Raw genomic sequence first — 25,489 nt, 5'->3', positions numbered from 1 at the left:
GGCTTTGACTCGACTTGACTCTGGGCTTGCATTGTTTATTGTTTGGGCGTTCTGCTCTACGGTGGCACTTCTGTCCGCTGTAGTTGCATTTAATTGCAGTTTTACTTTTTTTGTTTGATTTTTTGTTTCACTTTGTTGCAGTCAGTTAGGCAGCGTTGGTTGCATGCAGCTAAGCATCTTCACAGGCATAATTGTACGCAGATATTTGTACATTAGGATGCCTCACGAAAAAGAGTGACTGCTTTATCAAGCGAATCAAAAATATTTGATTTCAATACGGTGACATTTTTGAGCTGAAGCGCGTTGTAAATATCTAACTATAAAAAAGTGTGTTTCGTAAAAAAGTGTTTAGCTGGACCCCTTTCTTTACAATGAATACCTTTTTTTCTTTTTTCAAAAAAGTCGATAAATAAGCATTATTTTTTTTTCATTCATAAATATGTTTTCGATCGAAAATTAAGAGTAAAAATTTGTAATTTTTTATGTGAAAAATTAAAGTCGACTTTCGACTTTTATTTCTAATCGAGAAAACAATAGTTAAACTTTAACCATAATTTTAGGCAAAAAAAATTTCAACTTTAAATTGAAATTTTTGACGAGAAAATACCGGTACAAAATAACGATAATTATTTCCCAAAATTTCAAAAGTAACTGTTATTTTCGGTCCCTGATGAGCGGCATCTGAACGACAATGTTTGGACTTCAACTTATTTTTACAACGGAAACGTCGATCTCTCTCTTCCTTCTTCCTTCCTTCCTTTCTCTTTCTTTCTATTCCTACTTCTCTCTATTTCTTCCCTCTTCTCCCTATTACTTCCTTCTTCTCTCTCTTTCTTCCCCCTTTCCTCCATTCCTCTCTCTCTCTCTTGAAATGAAGCTTCTTTAACGGCGGCAGATTGAAAAATCGTCACGAAAGATTTCCCTTTCCTGCACCCTTCTTTATCTTCACTTCTCTCCCTCTCTCTCTTTTTCTCACTCTCTTTTTTATTTCTCTCTCTTTCTTTCTCTCTCTCTCTCTCTCTCTTTCTCTCTCTCTTTCTCTCTCTCTCTCTCTCTTTCTCTCTCTCTCTCTCTTTTCAACTGAAGCTTCTTTAACGGCGTAAAATTGAAAATCGATGACTCGATCTCTTTCGCCCCTCCTCCCCTTTTCTTCATCTCTCTTTCTCTTGACTTCTCTCTCTCTAGCGTGAAGTGAAGCTTCTTTTTTGACAGTAGATTGAAAAATCTTAATGAAAAAATGTAACGGATTAGTCCATATCTCTTTTCCTTCTTTTATGGTCTGAATAGCTTAACTTTTCAATAAATTAAATGCGCTTGGGAAAAGAAAATATTTTTTTTTTTTTGTACAAAACGTAAGTCCGCCTAATATACATATAAACACACATATGCATTTAAGTGGCTATAGTCAGCTCTTCACTTACTGCGAGAAAATGTGTGAAAAAGGTGCAATGACTTGACACTCTTCCCGACATTTATTATTAGCTGCAACTTTTTCTTCACTCTATTTGTATCCAACTTGTGAATGGCTTGGTAAATGTACGCATATGTAAGTATGTATGCATGTGCCTTTGTTTAGCTCAATAAACACCTCGATTTGTACAAATTGGCCTAATCTTTCTTCTATTATTTTGTCCTGACTTCGCTGCCGCTTGACTGCTTGCCCCATATAACCAGTTAGTTTTATTTTATTTTCTTTTTATTAGAAGCAAAAGGTAATTATGGGTTGCAGCATCAAAGAAAATAATGAATCAGTAAAATAAATAGATCATTTTTGAAAATATGAACGCACTTTCCTTATTTGACTCGCTACAAAGAACCACTTGTTGAAGTAACAAAAATTTAAAAGGTTTCACCTACATATGTGCGCTGTAATACTTATTAGGCACTTCCTAATTAACCTATACAGCCCTATCGCCAACTCTATGTAAATAGATCGTTCCCGGAAAATAAAACCAAATTGGGAAAATGTGTATTTGTTTTGTTTTATAATTTTTTGGAATATTTGTTCACGTGAAATTCGCGATAGAGCCGATTATCTCGTATCGCGGGTTCCCTTTAGAGCCTTCGCTTGTTTTTATTGGTTTTGATTGGCAGGTTCGACTAATTGCCTCTTTCAAGAAGTTTTCATACTCACCAATCGCTCTATTATAATGCTCCACTTCAATCATGGAGCATGCCGGCAACCTGATACTGGATATTCCAACATATAAACCGCTTTTTTATAGCGATCCTTCCTAATCTGATTCAGATTTATCCTTCTTATTTCTATTTTATTTGAGTTTGCCTGGTTCGGTAGGATGAGAGCTGCAAAGACAGAATCCAGGCAAAAGTTTTCTAGAACCTTGGGAACCAGAAATGTCTGTCTGGCTGCGATAGGTACTACCTAAATAGGTCCAATTTGGCTTTGTGTTGTGTTTTTGGCCAAATTACTTTTGCGTTTTGCGCGGTGCCTAACCCTGATTATCTTGACGAGTCTGATAGATACTCATTTTCTTGTTACGATTGAACAAATTCATAGTATCTAAGAGGAAAATTGGGGTGGTGTGCCGAGGGAAGATGTCTCAAACATAGTGAATATGGTTAAGGCAGCTTGGGCTATCAATTATATCGATTCGTTCAATTCAGCGCAATCGGATGGCACAGCGCATGCCTATGCTGAATAGGTATATTCTCAAGATGCTTGCCAGATGGTACTAAGCTTGAATTTACTCCGGCGTTGAGCAGAGTAATAACCGATCTATAGGCACAACATTTGGCGGAAATAGAACCACAGGAGCCACATGCTAGGGAGGCGTACTAACCTCGAATATTTCAAAGGTTTTGGGTTAACATTTATCTCAAATAAATTCCTACCAAGGATAAAACCAATTAGCAGAATCAATAGAATCGGTACACCCGACCTCTTAATACATCCTTTATCGGCAGCGGTGATTAGCGTACCTCAAAAAGATCTTTCACCGCAACCCATGCACATTCTCATTCAAAGCGTGGCCGCAAAAGGACGCTCTCAGATTTAGTGAAATAAACAATTTATTATGGCACGCGTTATCCTAGGTTTTCCGACTAGAGAGGAATCCGATGTAGGTCGGCGAGTGGCGATAGATGATACATACATCTACACTACTGTTTCAAATATGGAACCGACGCGCTGATCTCTACTCAGAGGACCTGCAGATTAGTAAATTTTTCGCCTTCGAAGTGATTGCAGTGTCTTCCAAGCCTCCCTTACAAATGAATTTTGGGCCAAACGAGATGACTGTGGGGTCTTAAGAAAAATCTTAAATTAGAGTTCTTACCAATATAATCACAGGGCACTCTGCTATTACACCGTTGCTCAAACGATGTGGAGTACCAACAAGTGGTCGATGCAGAAATCACCGCAATGAAAACGTGAAGGAATCAATATCATAAATTCCATTTGGAATTCCAACAACTTCAACAGGTCAACGCTCTGATTGTTCTTCATTTTCTATTTGTTCCGAGGTTCCTCTCCGGGTTGGGGAAATGTGGCTTTTCCTGACGCTTACTTTGAGAGAGCATTCATAATGAACAACTAGAACGCCTCCTAACCTAAACCAGTGTTGGCGCTTAGCCAGCGGTCGATTAGCCTGAAAAAAGACCTTGCAACTTTGCATGTCGGAGTTTTAGCCCAGCGTTCGTTGAGCCAAATATAAGCCCACCTCTGTTAGTACAGACGGCTGCAAGTGTGTCCTGGGTAGTCAATTCAAAAGGCATGCAGTTTCATGCAAAGTAACTGTGTCCTGGAACACAGATCAGCTTGATTTGGAAGTAATCTTAGGCGAGTGAGAGAGAAGGCAGGCATACTCTGACCAGATTCGATCATACCAGGAGCGATTCTAGTTCTATGATTGCCGCTTGGCTATCAGATCAAATACGGAATTGCCCTTATAATCGATAATATAATGGTGCGTAGTCAGTCTGCCTGAAAAAGATCTGTTCAGAGCCAGGGACGAAGTCGAGATTTATAGAGATTGCCGAGTCCTCACATCTCGGATCTCGAAACTGTGGTAGCAATGTCGCCGATCGGGCGTACTCCATCTGTAGTTAGCTTGCAGACAAAGCGTAGAAAGAAAATGCAAAAATAATGAGTAAGTCATATGATATGGAGTAAACTCACTAGTTTCTTCAACATTTACTCAAAGACCTGGCTATGACCGCTAACGAGACATCGCTGCCTGCCAACGTCGTATACTTTCGATCTAGGTATTGTAGGGGACAGAAGTGCAGGAGTTGTCAAACCAAGGAAGAAACATTGGAGTACGTTATCTTTTCGACATGATACCGAGTCATGTTGCTTGGTGTGGCTCGAACTAAAAGAGGATCTGCGTTCGGCGATCAATAAAATAACTAAAATTATATTACACTTTGCCAAAGAGACGATGAGTTAGATAAGTCGCACCCAACTCTGGTGGAACTACGGTCTATGTGTCGCCTTACGGGTGGGCCAGCTTTACCTATTCTAGCTGATTCAGAGAGTGCTCTCAAACTTTTTCTCAAACATTTCCCTTAAATTTTTATACCTTGATTCAGTGTTAAACAAGGCGCGCTAATAGTTCTCAGTAAAACGTTTATCATCTTTATATTGCGATCTACACAAGGGTTAAAATGCTCTCGCTATCTGCTCTTTGCTTTTGATTTTGTTAGCCTCTCTGCTGCTCACAATTCATTGCGCACAATTAACGCATCACCACAACATTTTACTTTCGTTTCGAACGACTGCATTTTGACGCTGCGGGTCTCGTGTTCGATTCAAACCAAGCTTTGATAAGACGACATGTTGCACTACGGATTCCATACGAATTATGTATCTTGTATGCTTGCACTTAAGCGACGGACATACCATTTTCATTTTCTACACAACCATGCAATCAACATTTCACACTTTTACTACGCATCGTTCGTCAACAGCTCAGCTGTGCATTGTGCTTGGCTTGCGTGCATAGATAGCGCGCTCGGGCGCGGCAACGCGCGTGCACATACCATACGCCTGTGTGTGTGCGCGCCGCGCGCAATTGCCGACAAACGTGTGGTCGCGCGCAGATACGAACGAGCGACACTGACAACGTCACTCTTACCGATAGCTGCTGGCTGATATGAGGTGCATCGACAATTATTGCTGCCACTTGCTGGGGCTTGTGGCTGGTGCTGGTGCTGCTGCGAGTTGCTTCTGTGGTGGCTTGAACGACCATGCTGGCGAGGAAAGTGCTAAAGACTACGATGACTGCACGTTGACGACGATAATGACAATTAGTTACCGACAACGATAAAGACGGCCGCAACCGCAACAGCAGTCGGCGCTTCGTTAGTTTAGTGAAATTTTTTTTTGCCTTTCGATTGATGTTTGCTCGTTGCGCGTTTGTTGCTCGGGTAGGCAGGTTGGCAGCGCAGTGAATGCCCCAATCGTCCATGTTCCCTAACGAAGAAATTTAGTTGCGCGCAGAACGCGATCGAAAACGAACCACAGCGGTATGAACGCGGACTAACTGCAGAGAAAAAAAAATATAAAATAATAAACGAAACAAAGTTAAGTGAAAAAGAAAATAGGAACAGGTTGCGCGAATGCATGAAGCATGTACGGCATACGTTGATTAATGCAGATGGATTTTTAATGGCTCTGAACAGCAGCGACAGCAGTGGCAGTCAATAGCCAACAGAGGCGCCAGCACGACAAGTGCATAAGTGACTTGAGTGAAAAAGCGAAAAATAAAAGTAAAAGTGTTGCGCGCGCGCCCGCGAAGGAACTGTAAATGAAAAGCATGCGCCAATAAACGCAATTTCAGACTTGAACTAAAATAATTTCGTGTAATTTGTTTTCGAAATTTACGCGTAATTCGCTTCCACGCGCACGCACTTGAAAAACAATATGGATAAAACACATCCGGAAAGGGCATCGGTTAGCCCCATTTCCCCAGGTTCGCCCACCGCTTCGCATGCATCCTCCAGCGCCTCAATTAGCAGCGCTCACAAGACGCATGGCGTACAAAAGTTTTGCTCTAAAATCCGTCATAAAATCGAGGATAATATTGCACCCCGCCTCACCGGTAAACTCTACAAATCCCACAAGCATTCAATATCGATGAGCTCACTCAGCATTGCCGAGTCGACCAGCGGCAAATACACCGCCATCGGCAAGCAGTCCACTTTGCCTACGCTGCCCGCAAAGAAGGGACAAGATGTGGGCGCCGCGACGTCGCCGATGTCTAACGCACAGCGTCGCATCACCGGCATGTTGAAGCATCAGCGTCAGCGCATCAGTAAATCTACAAAGACACTCAGCAAACGTGAAATATCTGCGCCGATAGGCAAAGTTGCGACTAATTCCGGTATTATTTGTCCGGCTTTAGAGGGTAAAGGTGGTTGCGTAAATGGTGCCGCCATTGCACAGGCCTCTTCCACGACATCTATGGCGCCTTCCACGCCCTATGAAAGTGGCACTTATGTGGATAGCGATGAGGAATATCAGCTGAGCTTGAGTTTGACCAAACAGTCACTGGAAGATGAAATTTTCGAGGAGCTTGAGAAAGCCGCGCATGATGAGTCGGCACTGAATGCAGTGTTAAAAAATTTTGATCGTCTGCTCACCGATTACAATGGTGACCCAGTGGTGGGTGAAGTAAAGCAGACAACACCGCATGTGGAATGCGATGTAGCTGCTGTGGAGGCGGCAGCCGCAGTGCAGTTAGAGCTACTGGCCTTAGAGCCGCCGATCGCATTTGCCGATGGTGAGATCGAGCGGCAGGAAGACAATAAGGATGAAGAGAAGACAGACGGAGCTAATAGGTTAAGGGAAGACGTGACCCGCGCACTTCGTAAAACAAGTTTAGACACAACAGAAACATTTTTGGAGCCGGTCGAGTCCACTTTAGAGCCCAACAATGTTTCGACTACTGCGGTGACTCCGCAAGAAGTGCTTGAATCGGAAGGTGCGACAGCATTGGTGGAAAAATTCGCTGAGTTAGAAGATAAGCCAGCAGATGCGGTAGCGGCTATTCGTGCGACTAGCAGTCACCCATTTCCCACAGTTGACAACGAAAACTCATCGACAGTGACGACGGCGGCCACTAGCAACACAACTAGCCCAAGCAACACCGCTGTAACCGCTACAGAAACTACTACTGATCACATGACACCGCCACAACTGCCTGTGGGTCCAAAACGCTTGGAGAAATCTAAGTCTTCGCTGGCCATACCCAGACGCAATGTCTACCAATCACCGGATACGCCTACGCTACGCAACATACGCTATGCTTTAGCTACGCGCGCACGCTCCAAATCAGTTTGGGAATTGACACCCAACTCCGCAGCGGTTGCGGCAAATAGTAAAATACCAATTTTTAAAGCGTTGCCATTACAAAAACGTAGCAATAGCTTCTGCAGCACTTCCTTGACGGAAGTGGTTGGCAAGGAGAAGCTGCCAAGTCGTAACAATTCAACGGTTGCTGTGAAACCCAATGGTGTGGGAATGAACGGAACACCGTCTGGAAGCAAAGATATTGTCGCCGCGCCGAATAGTCAACGCCGCCAACTGACAAAGGAAGCACGTTCTGCCTCAGCGCTATCGTTAGCCGGCAACAAGTCACGTTCGCGTTCTGTTTCAACAACGCGCAGTCAAGCGCACACGCCTTCAACCACTCTTATACAGCAACAACAAACCCAGACAGTGGCTGGCCAACGTGGCAAACGCAAGTCGCTGCCTAGCGAAAAACTAACGCGCACCAACTCACGCCTACAAATGGAGAGAACCAAATCTTCAATCGGCTTTAATTCAGGCGCACACGCAACAATGTCTCCACGGCGTACGCCCTCTAGCACCAGTTTGAGCGGCAGTCCATGTAGCGGAAGTGTATCGCGTGCCACCACGGCGTTGAATTCAGTAGGCGCGCGTAAGCTGCTGCGTAGTCGCGATGAACTACTCGACAAGTGCTTGGAGAAGGGACAGGAGATTTTGCGCAAAGTGGAATCGATTAACACGGAAGGTGGCATGCGTAAGACAACAATGGCGAGTAGCAAGGCAGGGGTAGCGGCAGTGACTGCTTCATCGCAATCCAAACGTGCTGGTGCGCCGACAGTGACAGCGCCGAACGCACGTACGAAAGTGAAAACAGCAGGCGCTAGCAGTACAACGCAGGCAGCTGGTAAATTAACGAAAGATGCGTGCAGCACCGGTACTTTGCGACGTACGCGCGTTTCCAACACCACCACCTCCACCGCCGCCGCTTCCCCAGCCATGGGCGCTGTCACGGCCACAAAACAGTTGAAATATGCGAATGAGGAGAAAGTGCCACAGCCACAGCTGGAGTTCTGCAAAATAATACCACCCGTATTGGGTGAGACATCCGATAAGCACATCGAGTTGCTGGTTAATGTGGTGCAGGCAAAATTGACTGCGCCGCCCAGTGCATGCAAAACAACTGGCGGCGGCGACAACGGCGACACTACACAACAGCTGTCACAACACCAAGCAACAACAAACAGTGGCAAAGAACAGCATGCGACCAAAGTAGCGACACCTTCATATGAGCCGCTACAATCTGCAGCCCACGCTGAAAAGCTAGGCGAAGCTCAGGTTGATGAGCGCAAACATAACAACAACAACGAATCTGACTCAGATGACTCAGGCCACATATCGAATGAGAATGATACGACCATTCATACGCTATCCACATCCACGACGTCCAGTGTAAGTCTTTGCGAATCAGATCTGATCGAGGAGGAAAAGGTAGAAACAGCAGCTGCGACAACAGCCTACAAGGCAGCGTCGGGCAAATCAACGAAAATTTCCGAACTCTTGGAGAAGTTCGAAAAGCAATCGTTAGCGGCCGAACAGTGCGGTAGCATCCCACGAAGCACACCCACTAAAGTCTGTACTGCGACACGCGTCGCACAACTCGAGGCCGTACAATGCATACAAACACAGGTGGAATTCTATCCGACCTACAGTAAAGAGGTAACTATTAGGTTGCTTTAGAGCGCCGCAATTTCCGAAGTACTCGTACATACATGAGTGCTTTAAACCTGAACGCAAAGTATAACAGAAACGAACGAAGCGCTAAAATGTTCGAGTAATAAATAAATAAACATCCAACCTTCCGCAGAACCATACTTCAACCGGTAGCCATCTCCTTAATTTCTCTGGTGAAATTGGTGCATTTAAATGTTAATATTAATTATATATACAAATGTATGCTTATTAAATCATTTATCAAATATAAGTATCTACCTATCCTCTCTGGGACTCTACTCTGTATTGCGATTCATAGTGCCAAGCATTCGAGTCCGAATGAGTTGCTTTTCGAATCGCAATATAGAGTAGGCCCCATGGTTTTGGCTCTATAAAAGTCCAAATCCTGTAGCTTTTGCATTTATTCATTTGTTTTACCTATTGCCTTTAACTTTTTATATATCTATCTACCTTTGCTTACTATAGTATATAGGTCAATCCAGGTTAAATCAGGAACATAAAGGAACAAAATTTAAAAAAAAATTTTCGAAAGTTATGCAAAATTTAAAATTTTTCCCAAATTTCCCAGATGTTGGAAGTTTATTTTTTGAATACCACAAACACTATCGATCTTTAGTGATATTTAGGGCAATAAAGAAAAATATATAAAAAAATTCGAGAATTAAAATAAATTTCAGAATTTTGAAATTAAAAAAAAAAAAATTAAAATTTAGACAAAAAACACAGTGGCGGTCAAAATGATGTTTAGTTTCTAATATTTAAAATGCTTTTTAAGCAAACATTTTTTTATATTTATTTTATAAAAAAATGGTTTATGCTCTAACATAAATCATACTTTCAAACTTTATACAAAATTTAGAAAAATTCCACAAATTTGTTCCTAAATTTCGATCTTTTTAACCATTTTATAATTATTATTATTTTTTTTTGGGTATGCACTTAATAGGCTTATAACATTTTAGTAAAACAAGTTGAGCGGCTAAAAAGTCGCATTGATTTTTAATAAATATTTTGTTGACGGCGTTTTGCAGTTTTTTCCCTATAAACTTGAATTTCTTGTGGAAGAAGTCAACGCAAGTTTTCCTACATTTGGATATTTATGTGAAACAAAAAACCGCAAAATTGTATAAGCCGCATAAATCCCAAAGTTTTTACAAAATTTCTGGTTAAAAAACTAGAAAGTTAGATAAGAACTTGTGGAATTTTTCTAAATTCTATATAAAATTTGAAAGTGTGACTTACATGGTTTTGTTAACGCGTTATTTTTATAAAAAAATATCAAAAAAATTTTAGCTTGAAAAACATTGCAAATATTAAAAACTAAACACCATTCATCCACTTTTGAGCGCCACTGTATGTTTAAAAATTATTGGCTAAATTTTTTTTCATACAATACCTCCAATTGATCGTAACATTGTTTAGATAGATTGTTTAGATAGTCGTATTGTGTTAAAGCAATTGAGCCAAAAATTAATGAAAATTTTTGATTTTACATTTTTTTTTAAATTAAAAAATTCTGTAATTGTTTTATTTTCGAATTTTTTTAATATATATTTTTTTTAGCCCCAAATATCACCTTTAAAACAAGGCACTTTTAGATTTTAAGAAATGGTGAAATTTATAATTTTGCATAACTTTGGAAAAAAATTCATCCAAAAATCAAAAAAGGTCGACTCCAGCCATTGGTCGATTGGACATGGATTGACTCATATATATATCTTATTCGTATTTTATATTATACATTTACTTTATAAGTAACTTGTCACAAATGATTACTGTGCTTTATTCATAAATATTATACAGTTTTTAATTGCTTTAATAAAATGTTTAAATTTCATAAAATATAAACTGTAAATTGTTTTCTTTCGACCACTATGTATGTATGTAGTTCTCAGTTGCATTTTCTTTTGGTTTTCCCCATCTTTCTTTGAGATTTTTATTGGTATTACTCGTAGTATGCAGTAAGTATGTATGTATGTAGTTCCTCTGAAATTTGTTCGATGGTTATTAGTTAACAGTCTGGATTCCTATTTGTAATTATTCCTCTCCTGGTGGTTTTATTACTTAAAAAAAAATCTCTTGATTTCTTTATAAATCCATTTTTTTGCTCTTTTTAAGTGATAGAAAAAATTTTGTTCCAAATTTTTGTAAAGTACCTACTTAAGCTAAATATCTTATACTGTGACTTCTCAGAGTTATGTTATAAAAATCGTCAAAAATATTGCCATTAGTGGCGTAGCACGAAGGCCTACTGGCGGAAGCTACTTGTTTCTTTCCCTTTCCTATTAATTGAGTCACCGAGTATGTTCTACATAGCATAAAAAATTGAGAATGTTCGCTAAAGTCACGTTGCCTAACTGCGCATCTCCACAGGCAAAAATTATTGCCTACCATTTTTATTGCCTTTTATAAATTTTATCAGAGGCAATATTTGTATGTGGGCATTTTTTATCTTGATAAAATCGATTGTGAGATGGCTTCTAACAAGTATTTTTGCTGCATTTAATAACTTAAAAAATTTAGAAAGTATGCTATTTTACATCCAAGTAAATAATAACTAATATTTCAATAGAAAACAGCTCATTTTTTCCTCTTGTATTAAAATGAAGATGTAGCTGTCAAGCTACCAAATTGCCGGCAATATTTATCAGGATATAAGCTTTGCTTGATTTTTGCTTGTCGTTAGCAATATTGTCTCCATTAGCAATATATTGCCTGTTAACATTATCCAGATAAAAGCTTTTGCCTATGGAGACGCCGTGTAAGTAATCTAAAAAGTACTTGTTGCAGACGTGGGAGCGCATTTTGGCTGGCGTCTCCCAACCTTTTCCCTGCGTTCCCATCAGGCAGTGTCCAATGATTACCCCGACTGAGAGTAGAGCGTAGACCTGCCGGGTGAGGGCTATGGACCGCTTTACATAAATTTTTGGTTAAATTTGCCTGCTGGTATGGCAGGTGGTTTCCACCTCACCACCTGGTATTTACATCCGCCGCTGTTTGCAGGCGGTTAGAGATATGTCCGCATCTTAAGCAGAATTGATTTCGAATATTTCTCGCCTTGGCAGCTCGTCGGCTATGTAGTTGCCAGACATCATGTCTCTGTGCCCGGGGACCTTTACAACAGTCAAGGAGCATTTTAATGCCAGCAGGTTGAGAATCCGTCTGTATTCTATGGCGGCTTTGGACGTTGTTCCATTAAATTTGAGAGATTTAATAGCAGCTTGGCTCGGACGGTGCTTGTGAGCAATCGAACGGGCTCCCTTATAGCATTAAGCTCTGCTTGAAAAACGCTACATTAGTCCGGTAAGCGGAAACTGGTTTAGCACGAGTAAATCTCGCCACGCCCTCTTTGGTTAGGCTTGAAATCTTCGGTTTATATAGCCGACGACCCTCGGCTTAAGTCTGTGGGACCTTCGCATTCGTTTCTCTCTGGGAATTTACTGTATAAACAGGATCCACCGGTCGAAAATTTAAAATTATTGTCAGAGATTTGGGGGGCAGCACTGCCGTGCTGAGCATGAAATCCAGCTTCTGTACTCGTTCTGCCTTGGCTCTGGGCGATGTTGTTTACCGCAAGCGCCCATACGGTCACCCCGTAGAAGGATGGGTCTTATCTTGGATCAGTGTCAGTCCTTCTAATTTTAGCTTACGTATAAACGCAGTAATAGTCGTTGTATTGCTAATAGACCTTATCGTTTCATCATCTGAGGTATTCGTAAAATTTTCTTCCCTGCCAAAACATAAAAACAAACCGTTGCTTGCCCCAACTAACAGTACGACATTGTGTTTGAATTTGGACCTACCCTAACCATACATACAGTGACTCAAACAGGTGGCCATGTGTTATTTTTTGTTTTTTTAATATTCGTAATTTTATCGACTTAAATCTTTTTTGTTATTTTTCAATAAAAAGCTTTAACCAAAACCGTATAAACACTTAATACAAAATTCAGGAAAATTGAACAAATTTTCATCAAAATTTGAACTTGATTTTTGAAAATTGTTTTTGGAGACTGCCTTTGCGGTTTTTTAATAACAAGTGCAATTCACAAAAACGGGTTGATTTTTTTTTTAATTTTGTTGCGAACAGTATCCGCATTTAATTTCATAAGAAATTCATGCTTATATGAATTCATGTTTATATAACCGTCATTAGACTAAAATTGTATGGGCTCTAAAACTGCATTCTCAAAAATGATTTAAAAGTTTAAATTTTGATGAAAATTTTTTGATTTTTACTAAATTTTTTATAAAGTTAGAATCTGTGATTTCTTTGGTTTAGATTAAAGTTTGGACAATATTTTTATAGAAAAATAACAACAAAAACTAACTCGAAAAACATTATGAATATTTAAAAAACCGACACGTGGTCAATTCTTTAAGTCACTGTATATATGTATGTAGGTGAGTGATTGCTACTTACAGCGAAAAATTCCACAAACCATACGTGCCCCAAACGATGAGTGCAAATGCACGCATAGCTACTACGGTGGTCCTTAAAAATATCAATATCACGGAGTACCCATTTACTTTGTTCTACGTACAAAGTGAAGATACCCCGGAAAATTTCGATTTTCCAAAAAAAAAGAAATTGGGGTCGTTACCAAAGTTCAAAAAAAAAAATTATTAAAAAATGGCAAATATTCTAAAAAATTTTTACTTTGACCAGCTATGACTCAGCGAGTTTAAGAATTTATATGAATCAATTCCAATGCATTTAGTTATAGCTGGCAAACCCTGCTAGCGGACCCCAAAAAATTTGTTTAAAACTCTGAAAATTTCCTGGATGTCTATTCTGTACGCACAAAAAAAATAAAGGGTTTCCCCTTACGAATTTTAATATATTTAAGGACCACCCTAATAGCTACACGCAATAGCTAACTGCGATATGACAAATTGTATGGCGAGTCGCTTAAAATGCACAACAAACACCAAAAATGAATTTGTTTGGCCTAATCGTATACTTTTACTGCCAAATTTCGACATAAATAGGCGTCCATTGGTATGTGGGTGGAGTAAACAACAAACAAATTTAGCAATCGAACACGGACGGTCAGTGGAATGGACGCACGGGCGACGAGTCTACGTATAAAAGTAGTGACATGAAATAGAAAAAAGTAAGCATTTATGAACTGTTGTCATTTGTACAGCTATTGGGCCGCATTGTTTTAGTAGCGCGCGCCTTTTTCAATGACCGCTGTGACCGTTTATATGTTTTAAATAATTTTTTCTTAACACTTTTTTTTATTGCTACTTTCTTTACGCGCATGCGCTTAATGCTTTAAGCACAGGTGTGCGTCTTTTGCGTGTTGTGTGACTTGTGCCGCGTAATGCCGTTGATTTGCCTGCCTTGGCTGTACTGCGCTTATGTGGATTACGAAGTAATTGAATTATTTTTTATGGAAAAAAATAAAGTAACTTTCATTTAATTGTATGCAACTTTTCATATCTTTATTAAGCTGCCGCTGTCGTTGCTTGCTATGCGCGCGTGCTGTGCTTGGCAGTGTAGACTTGCCGATATATTGACAATGTGTACTAGTTGTCTGTACTTACATACATACGTACAAACATACATTTTTATGCACATGAGTTCATATATCGAACGTGATGTGCATTGTTATTAATTAACATATTCACTATAGTTTTCACCTGAATATGTATTAGATAGTAATAAACGCTATCATATAGATATTTTCTACAGCGATTTGCAGTCTGTAATTTGTTTCGTGCCTTTTTTATAACCGAGCGCACCACAGTGGTTCGGATCGCAAATCTAGCTGGACGAAACTATTTAAAAAAATACTCGTTGATGGATCTTTTTACCAAAGGGATTTTTGAGTCGCTGATTACATATCTAAAGTCATTTACAAAAAATTCAAAATGGCGGATCCAATATGGCGGACGAAAATTTAAAAAAATCGGTAGATTTCTATGTAACTGGGTATCTGGGGATTTTCTGGGTTGCTGATTACGAATCTAAAGTCATTTACTTAATTTACTTCGGAACGAGCATTTTCATCAGATATTTCTTTCAATTTACTAATCACATAATCACGGACACCTTGTTGTCTTTTAGAAGTTTCTGCAACACCAAATGTCATACAACTCACTTCTTAAGATTTTATTTACCATGACTAAAATTTAAGATCACAGCAAGAAACACAAATAAATTTCAGAAAAAATTTTATAACAGCGCTTAAAGATTTGCATGCCTGTTGTATAATTTTTTAATTTCAGAGAGCAGAAAATTCACGAGGTACTATTTTTTTAACTCTTACATAACCAAAGGTTTTATAACTCCAAGTATTTTTCTGTTTTAACACACATAGGCGGCGTTGACTTACCTTTTTTTGTTTGTTTTCATATGTTCATGCTTTAATAAATGCAATTTCTATTTGAATATATTGTCAGGAATGTATTCCAAGTACTATTAAGTATTTTAAAAACAAAAAAATTTTGACTTTCGTCCAGCTAGATCTGATATCCGAACCACTGTGCGCACTTGCTCACAAAGGTTTGTCTTAGAGAATCAAGACAGATATAGAATATTCACAATGAAGAAGGGATTCGCTGTCTATCTGTGCGTCCGTCCGCCTGTCCATGCACGCGGTTATTATTAATATTACTATTGGAGATAGAGCCCTTCGAAATTAAGATCCTATTGTGTCCCTTAATGGTTTTATTGTGTGGTATTAAGTCAGTAACCGATAGCAATTTTAGTATTGAGCGCTCTGTTATTATATGGTCCCCAAGTGCCTTTTGGAGTTTCGGTATCCGTCCTGCTCTATAAGTGCTAGATTAGTTACAGTCGCGATTTCTGTGAGCTTCCTCCTTCTTTTGTTTGGCCAAGGTTAATAGTTTTTTCTTTGCTATGCCATAGAAGGACTCTTGGCCGTTGAAAAGGATTTAGCAAGTTTATCGGCCATCTTATTTCCTTCAATACGCATGTATCCCGGAACCCAGAGAACCCAAATTCGATTGGCCAGAGTAAAAGTATTGTTCGGCTTATGGTGCCCTAATAAACTTACCAGTTCTGATGCTGCCTGATGAGATCTAAGGACTTTAACAGCTGCTTGGGGGGTGTCAATCAAAATTGCAATGTTCTGGTATTATTTAAAGAACCTAATTTCTTGGAATTATGCTTTAATGTTTGCCTTGTTTGTTGGATTTGATTTCTCGCCCTTCTTTCTGTGTTGAAGGGCAGTCAATCTGAAAGCTCTCCAATTGACATCCTTTTCACTTAGTCAATCTCTCTAAACTAGTCAGAATGATGGAATTGATAAAGGGAGGTCCAAATCCTTGAGTTCATTCAAACCCGGGCCACTGACCCCAAACACCAAATATGGCGCTTCTCCCAGGGTTGATTCGCATGGTAAAGGACCACTGAGGAGAAGCTTAAGCTACACTTCACTACTCATTGCGCAATTCCTCAACTTGCCGCTCAAATAACCCAAGGCGGAAATACTCCTTGCAAGCATGCGTTTTAGTCTGAAGGCTCGCCAGGAAACCATTTTAGCTTTCTTGATTTCGCTCTTAGAAATTCCTCGTCCTACTTTGTGAGGCTCTCAATCACAGGGTAGCTTAGTCCTGCAGGCCATTAAAAAGTCGTCTGATTGACGACCAGAGATCAGAGAGCTCCGCTGTCAACCAGAGGGGCTTCTGTCTGTCCTTACAAATTCTTACAAGGAAACAGCTCACTCTGTATGCAGTAGTGAAGGTCTCAGCAAGCTCATATAAAGAGCTTTCGTATAGATACGAGTCTATTCCAGGGAACTGCTTTGGCCTTATACCAGGGGACTTCGTCAATCCAAAAGCTTAATAGGAGAGTACAATTTGAAAAGATACAGGTAATTTGACGGTCCATGGTAGGCTAAGAAGTCACTTGTATAATTTAGGAGTCTGGTCTAGTGACCTACATGTGTCGTCTTTGTGGCGTTGCCAAGGATAGTCCATTATACCTCCTTGTGGAGTGTGAGGCCGTTGCACGTAGCAGGGCCAAAAGAGGACCACATACACACTCTATCCGCGGAATTTATTCTGAAATTTCTAGAGTCTCTAGGGCTACTTGAGGTGTTGTACTGAGCTGAGAGCACAATAGACGCACTGGTAGCGCAGAGCTCTAAGCTCCTCTAACCAAAGGTTTTATGATTCAAATAATAGCCATCATTTCTAAGCCCTGGAAAAACTTGTATAAGCTAACACATATATTGCCCATATTTGCATTCAGAGTGACAAGTTCAGTTTGATCGCGTATTTGACATCCTCCACCCCACGATCGGCTGCTCTGTTTTCATTTCAGAAACATTGTCATGAACATACATATACATACTCATACCCTCCTCATGAGCATCTATTGTCTCGTCACGTTTTAATGTATCGCCATCGATGCCACACTCAAAGTCCTTCCCCTACTCACTGTGAACAGAGATTTCGAGATATCTTCACAGAAAGAAGCTCAACCTTGCACTAACTCTGCAGCTGTTTGCCAAACAAAAGGGGGGAAAAAAATACTAAGTGTGGCACGTTGCGTTTATAGTTTATAGTACTTACTTCTGTATGCACACACACTTACATACATATGTATGTGCCGACTTAATGCATTAAAGTACGTGACATGTTTGCAATTTGATTTTACAATTTTTTTTTGCTTTGATTCTGTTGTCGACTGGTAATGTAGCCATCATTGCACTCCCTTCACATCCACTGCCAATTTTACATATATACTTTTATTCAAAACTTTACTTCTCTCCCCTTGTGATTCCCTTTGCACTTTGATCCCTTGCCTTTATTAAGTTTCTTCGCTACAGGTGTTCAAATTGGTTTTAGTTGTAATTTTCGCTTTTGTTTCTTAATATTTTTTATGTTTTTATTATTTCCCTCTTATGTTTTGTTACTGTATCGTTTTATGGGGGCATATTGTCTTTGCGAATTTGTAGCCTGTCTTATGTTGTTTGTAAGAAAACTTCCCGCTTTTGTTATAACATGCGTGTTGTAAGTGGTTGAAGCGTGTGAAAAGCTTTTATGCATTGAAAAAAATAGTTGTACACTAATGTTCCCCCCCTTTTTAAGCTAACACAGGCTCCACAATTTTTACCAGGTATATGAAATGAATGGTTAGCTGAGGATTATTTTTAGCTGAAGTTATTAGAAAGTTTTTGAAGTGTCAACCTAGTGCGATTGCTAGCCAAAGCTGGTGGCCCTGATGTATCTAAAGCGTCCGTATTATGTATATTTTTTTTTATTCCGGTGGTTGTTAGTGACACACCTCTTTTCAAGCAAGTAGTCCAGATTAGCCCATGTTTTATCATCGGTTCAACTCCCACTAAGGTCTCCGGTAAGGCTCGGTAAGGTGAAGTGTTGGTTTTGAGGCCTAAAGGTCAATTTGGTCGCGATCAAACAGGAAAAAGACGGAAGGCCCTCTCAAACAGAACAGCTCAGTAGGTAGACTTCTTTGTGACGTCATTTCACGACACTTTGCTATTGCACCGATGCTCCAACGATGGAAAATGGCAATGACTTCTCCCTGTAGATGTTGTCTATGTAAATGTGCAGCCCTACGGTGAAAGTGACTCAAACACCTGGGGCTACACTTCTTCACCAGTTTCGCAGAGATACGGCACGTGACACTCAATGAATTGGGCATATACAGCTATGTCTCTATGTATGTGAAAGTATTGAGCTATTTAGACATACACGTACTCACTCTCCTAACCTCATATCTGGTAATCATTTTCAAATTCATCTCCATATTTGAATTTTTCTTAAGCTTGAAAGTTTAACGCTTGGTTTAAAAACATTCTTCAGTTTTTTCTTTTGGTTTCATAAATTACAATAAATACAATTCAAAATAAAGAGAAAAACTGGTAAATGTGTAGTTCAATTGCTCAATTGGACATCTTGTAAATGAACCACAAAAATAATCAGGCAATTCATCGATCCAATAAACGTACGAGCAAGCGACCGCAAAGCTCAGCCGGTATTAAGAGATGTAAGCGATTTCATGAAGAAACGGCGATGGCATCAACACAAATAAGGATGCGGCAGTCAAGCAAAACTGACTACAAATACAAAAATTTATTTTTTTTTATACAAAACTAAAAACATACGTACATATGTATTTATATGTACCCGCTTATTTATTTTTCCGCTTGATGGCATCTAAAGACAATTGTGTAATCTTAATAGCAAAGAGCTTAGGTAGGCATCAGCTTTAGCGCATCGATCGGTCATATAAGCGCAGTATTAAATACATGCATATGTATGTCTGTATTTTTCTGCTGATAGTCTATATATGTATTTTTTTTATAGTGGCAGGCTATTATAGCTGATACCACACATAAATAGGTAGCTATTATTCATGCGAGCAATAAAATGAATGCAGGCAGGCAGGCAGTCAGTCCGGGTGCAACGACGGCGCAGGGCAGTTTTATTAAAAACCAATTTCCCTTTTCTGCTGCTGCTACCATAAAATCACAGCCACTGCCCGCATTCGCGCTGCATTGTTTTGCATTAATTGACGCTTGTCTATTGCTGCTGGCTGCTGGCTGAATGAATGTCATTACCCTGGGCGGTGTAATCGGAAACCAGTTCGTGGCTTAATAAGTGCATAAAAAGCGGAGCGCTTAAGTTTTATAGAGCCTCCTCCACCGCCCTCTTTCACAGGCAGCGCCTTCCGTTGAAGCGCTACACTCTTGATTGTATTTAGATGAGAATTTTTTTTATGCGAAACCTATAATAAATTTATTTCTATGTACTTCACCACATTAATTTCCCTTTTCATTTCTATTTTGATTTACGTTCGCTTTTAGTGCGCGTAGCTACTCAGACATACCACCTATAAGGAGGGCTTCGTTTGTTGGGCTGAACTTTTGCCTGCAGTTTTTACAGATTTTATTGTCATTCATTGCGGATTTGAATTGTTGATTTTGATAAGCAGGCGGCGGCCTTAGTTAATTGTGGGTTGATGGCTTTGAAATGGGCTAACTATTTATTACTCGTATGCAGCACTGGCGGCAGTATTGCCCAGCTAGGGTTTATAGTTCATTCGCATTTCAGCCAACGGGAGAGGCATTGTTAAAAATAGCGACTAATAAAAAAGATTAGGAATTTCTTAAGTAAGGCATTAAGGTAGAATAAAGATTAAGGATAGATCAGAAGTATCGTACGAAAAACCCAATGAATACCAGACCAGTTGTTTGTTTTTAATGTTATGTTATGGGGTCGCTAAACACGAGTCACGTCTGAATTTTTTTTCTAACCTCAAAAATGTGATGGACTTTATGTGGCAGACAAAATTTTGCCAAAATTTACGAATTTATTTTAATCTTGGTAGGTAGGGGTTTTGGGGTCACTGATTACGAATATGAAGTCAGATTTTCAAAATCCAAATTGGAGGTTCCAATATGGCGGTTTAATATAAAAAAAATTAATTTCAAAAGAATCAAAAATCATCAATTTTCTTTAACGAATTTAAAATCAGCGGGTTTTTTTTTTAATTATTGTTTTATTACGATTTTAGAAATCTGGCTTTGAATTCGTAATCAGGAACCTCAAAAACATGCAAAGGCATCAAATTTTATAACCACTAAACTTATTTTAATTTGACCACCATATTGGATCGGAATTTTGAATTTTGAAAATCTGATACCACATTTCACGCTGATTAAGTACCGCCGCCGAAGAAGTAGTCGGATTTCAGCGAGCCCGAAAAAAACAACTAGTACGATGAGGAGTGTCAAGAACAATACTATACTTAAATATTGCGCAATACTCAGAGCTACCATTGTGATTTTTTTTTTATTTTTTTTTTGAGATGGCATATTTTCAAAAACTAATTTCTTTTAATAAAAAAATTATTATGAGAAAAATTTTTCAAGAAAAAAAATTTTGGAAATATTTCTTTTCATAGAGAATTTTATTGTGTGTAATTGTGACTTTTTTCAAATTTCTCGAGATATTTGGAAAACTATTAAATTGATTTGTTTTTGTTTTTGTGCTGTACAGTTTTTAAAAATGTATTAATCAAGCTCAAATTTCGTATTTATTTATTATTTATGTTTATGCATCAACCCTAAAAATTTGAAACAAATCTAACACATGAAGTGTGAACTCCGTCCGTTTTGGTATGGAACGCCCCATATACATATACATATAAGTATCCGCACTTATTTACATAAAAACATTTTTAATGTGTACGACTTCTCGCCTCTTTTGCGCTGTCTTTGATGATAAATGCGGATTTGTCGTTAAACCAATTGCAAGCGAACATTCATACATATGTATTTACGACCATAAATATTTTTTTATTAATTCGCAGGTATTTTAATTACTACATTGTTTTGCTTTCCATTTAATTTTTTGTTTGAATTTCCGCTTGCTTTGATTCGTTTTTATGCTTTTTGATTGGCATTTGAGTGCTGCGCAGACCGTTTGACTTGACTGACAGATGCGTTGTGTGTTGACCATTTAGCCTCACCAATCGATCAATTACAGCCAACTTTCTCATGCCACTTGTGGTCGCTGTGCCATCAGCATACATATATGTATATGTATGTATGAACATATAAGTATATATGTATTAACTATACTATCTATATGCGGCATGTGCCCAATTTTTTTTCTTGTAAAATCTAACCCGCTCATCAACTTGCATCACGTAATGTTAGCTACGTTACACACCCTTTTTATTTATTTAAATTTTATACACATTTAATTATGCTGTTGAATATTGTGTTTATTTTTTCATTTAACTTGGCGGTTGTTACATCACGATTGGCCTACACCTCCTCCTCCTCCTCCTCCTCCTCCTCCTCCTCCTCCGCTCTGTATCTTGTTGTGCCTTAAGTTCACATTTACATTGAGTGTCCGTTCATTGAAAAACGAGAAGAAAAAATTTGTTTGTTTATCTTTCGTGCCACCGCCACCTGTGTTATTTTGGTTTTTGTCTCTTCCGTTTGTTTATTTACTTGTTTACTATTTTTAATGTTGGGGCAAGCCAATGATCTGTGCACCTGATTACGTCTTAACTGATCAGTGAACACGCTGGCCTAGACACTAGACAAGCATGTTGTCCCACTTAAGCAGGGCAGCAGCAGGACCACTGCAGAGATCGTTAAAGGAATTTTCTAGTTCAAAAGCACCTGTGAGTCACGGTTTTCTTATTTCCTTCTACAAAGTTTAAATTATCAAAAAAAAAAAATTATATTTTCAAATATAGTTCACACTGTATCAAAAATTATATAAATAAAAGTTTCAAACTTTGTGCAAAATTTAGAAAACTTCATAAAATTTTCGGTTCAAGATTTTTAACCAATATTTTTAGGAAAATTTCGGGTATGAAGTCTAATAGTTTATTTAATTTTAGTATAATAAAGTGCAGTTTTGAAGTACTTTTGGTGGTTTTTTGAGTTTTTTTTCGATGCGATGCGCAGTTTTCCCATACAAAAAACATTTGTTACATGGAAAAACTACAAAAGGCCGTTAGCAAAAAAAATTCTAAAATCACTGAGAACTTTGAGCCACTTCCAACTTCAAATGGGCTATTAAGCTGCATACCCGAAATTTTCAGAAAAAAAGTTTACAATTTTGTTGATTTTTTCTAACTTTTGTTCAAAGTTTGAAACTTAAAAAATTCTACCAATTTTTTTTTTAAGTCGTGGTAAGGTTTGCATTGCCACAAGTTTATAATTTGTTCCAAGACTCAATGTCTCTCTCTACACTTACTAGGCGCTCAAAGCTTTGAAAAGCTTCTACAGAGGGATAGTACAGTTTATGCTTTTAAAAGCTCTGTGAAATTTAGTTACGGATAACACAAAAATAAAAGCTCTCTACAATGAATGAATTATAAGTAGGGGCGGATCCAAGGGGGGGGGGGGGGGGGATGGGCGTTTGGGGGTTAAACTACGTGTCAGTTAGTGACGGACCCACGGGGTATGTTTTAATACATAGACGCCATATTATACATATGTATATATGAGCCATATTAAAACACACCCCGTGCGTCGGCCACTGACTGACACGTAGTTTAACACCCAAACACACACACACACAGCACACCTTGCTTATACAACTTAATCCAGTTAAGATTTGCAACTCAGGGTCAATCTGTTGTGTTGGGGATTAAATCCGAAAAGTAAAAGTTTTAACATTTGGCCACACATTAATTAATTATAGTAATAGGTATTAAGAAAATAGCTAAAGAATCTTTTTTCTCCTGAAAATTTTATTTATAATCCTATAACTCGAGTCTTCATATCGCACACTTTCTTCAAAGGTGCATTAACTCAATATATACTTTACCTTATCAATTTAATTGAATAAAAATTTTTGAACAGGTGGCATCCCTCCTAAAAAATATTTTCGATAGTAAAATTTTCTAATCCTATTTAGTTTGATACCCGTATTGCAATTTTTTATTTATCTTATCAATTAAATTGAATAACAATTTTCAAATAGGTGCCAACCTTCCACAAAATATTTTCGGCTGTAAGCCATCTTAAACCTCTTTTTTCGACAGACAGTCACATTGTAATATTTACCTACCTTATCAATTTACTCAAACCTCAATTTTCGAACAGATGGCAACTCTCTTATTATTATTTTGCTATATTTTAAGTTAGACTTCTAGCAATGCGTTGGTGAAAAGTGCATTCAATTCCATGCATTAGTTTGCGAGCGATGCGTGTACAAACATACAGACAGACAGGCAAAACAGTCACACGAAAATACTAAAAATTATTAATTGGGTTCTGTTGCTCTAATAATGTTATTTTTTTTTTGTTTAATATCTATAATTTACAGACAACGGCCTGTTACAATTATTATACATATGTATGTATAGATTGGCTTCAAATATATGTACTTCTTGACTTAAAAGGTCTGTAGTAAAATTTACGATTAGACTACGATTTTTAATTAACCTCTTCACAGCAAAGATTAAGGGATTGAAGTCTTAACAAATTCGTACAAAAAATTGTTCCTAAATTTTATTACAGGTCTCTTATGCAAAGAGTTATCTTGGCAGTCGTTTTTTTTACATTATTTCCTATTTGGAACATTGGAAGTATTCTTCACTTACATTTAGGTGCATTTTAGTTTTACGGGGACCAAAAACAAAATATGCTGCATTCCCGAAAAGAGTGTTTGAAACAAATATTTGTTCTGTTTTTCGACATACATATATACATATGTACATACAATGCATAAGACAATACTCGTTCGAATCTACTAACCATGGTCAGATAATTAAAAAAAGTATAAACTTTTTAATCTTCATATGGTATCTCGACGCAGAAATTCCTTTGATACAATTTCTTGATATTTTTATTGCATTACCGCATAGTTGCTAAAACCACTTCGAATGATTTACAGATAAATTACTGATATGCATTCACTCATACATTTTGCAGTTACATATTTCCACCTTTCATGTGCCGACGCTTTTTTTTTAACTTTATTTATTTTTTCTTTGCATTACAGATTTTATTCCGTTCTGGTGTTTTGAGTGAATTGGAAGCGAAACGTGATGAGCTGCTGTCGGATCGCATCATACAATTGCAGGCGTATTGCCGCGGCTATTTGGCACGTAAACAGGTGGCGCGCCGACGCGTACAGGTGGGTGTGAACGCGATAATGGAATTTATTTTATTTTTTTTACTTAGAAAAAAAGCTGCAATGTTTATGATTTGAGTCACAAAAAAAATCAAGTATAATTTGAGCTTAGTATATGGCTCTCAAGATAAATCTGAAAAAATGTTTTCATGCTTTCTGAAGCTTGAAAACGCACTTTCCAAGTGCTGTTAATTTTCGCGAAGAATTATTAATTTCCATCGGAATTATGAAATTTTTTGTATTTAAAGGCTTGCACCAAAATATTTCAGAAAAATATTAAGATTTGAAAATATATCCAAAAATCTCATTTTTATTCCGTTAATAAAATGTTGGGGTGGGGTTTAGTACCGCTCACAACTATTTCGGGCTATTCCGTCCAAATGGGTGGCCCGATCCAAAAAAAAATTTCACACACTTGTAGTCAAGGGTCGACGCAATATTTTAACACTCACTTTTGTAAATTTTGGTTACTAATTTATTTACAAATTGGGTTTGAAATATGCCCTCTTTTGTAAAATTCGGAAATTAGCGTACATTTATCACTCCTATTCTGCTTAAATTAGCCACTTTACCAATATATTTTTGTATTCCCCTTCACTTTACACTTTACTTGATTTGTTATAACTTGCTTTACGACTTTAATATTAACCAATTCATCACAATTCATTAAATAAAAACACCTTCAAAATCACGCGTCTGACTTTGGTTGCATATGCAAATTAAATGGCGGTCAAACTCCAAAATATGCAAAAGAATGAGAGACAAAAGAAGATAGGATATAACCCAATAATCATTAAAAATATACAAAGGTGTTCTCTGCAAAAGGTGTTCAGCTCCTTTTCTTCGCAAAACAGAAAGGAGAATTCTACTGCCTGAGGGTTATAATCCCTAAGTGCG

The 25,489-nt window shown here is 38.2% G+C and overlaps 2 protein-coding genes across 2 annotated transcripts in view; both read left to right on the top strand.

The window, feature by feature from the left end:
• The window catches only part of LOC118742285 (unconventional myosin-XVIIIa), a gene marked incomplete in the record, with an annotated part of 149,081 nt that overhangs the window by 40,045 nt on the left and 83,547 nt on the right, over positions 1–25,489 (top strand).
• Positions 5,172–9,648, top strand: LOC118742291 (putative GPI-anchored protein pfl2). The gene has a single exon (XM_036474257.1). The coding sequence runs from the start codon at positions 5,885–5,887 to the stop codon at positions 8,987–8,989; it is 3,105 nt and encodes a 1,034-aa protein (XP_036330150.1). The 5' UTR covers positions 5,172–5,884; the 3' UTR covers positions 8,990–9,648.

This window comes from Rhagoletis pomonella, unplaced genomic scaffold (genome assembly GCF_013731165.1).
Source record: "Rhagoletis pomonella isolate Grant_MI unplaced genomic scaffold, Rhpom_1.0 Rhpom_scaffold_00001, whole genome shotgun sequence".
Taxonomy (NCBI): domain Eukaryota; kingdom Metazoa; phylum Arthropoda; class Insecta; order Diptera; family Tephritidae; genus Rhagoletis; species Rhagoletis pomonella.
Note: the sequence above shows the minus strand (reverse complement) of the source record. Positions and strands in the feature narration are given on the sequence as shown.

Bases quoted from the DNA above. Each gene is read 5' to 3' on its own strand.
- LOC118742291 (XM_036474257.1), top strand. From the start codon at position 5,885: ATGGATAAAACACATCCGGAAAGGGCATCGGTTAGCCCCATTTCCCCA.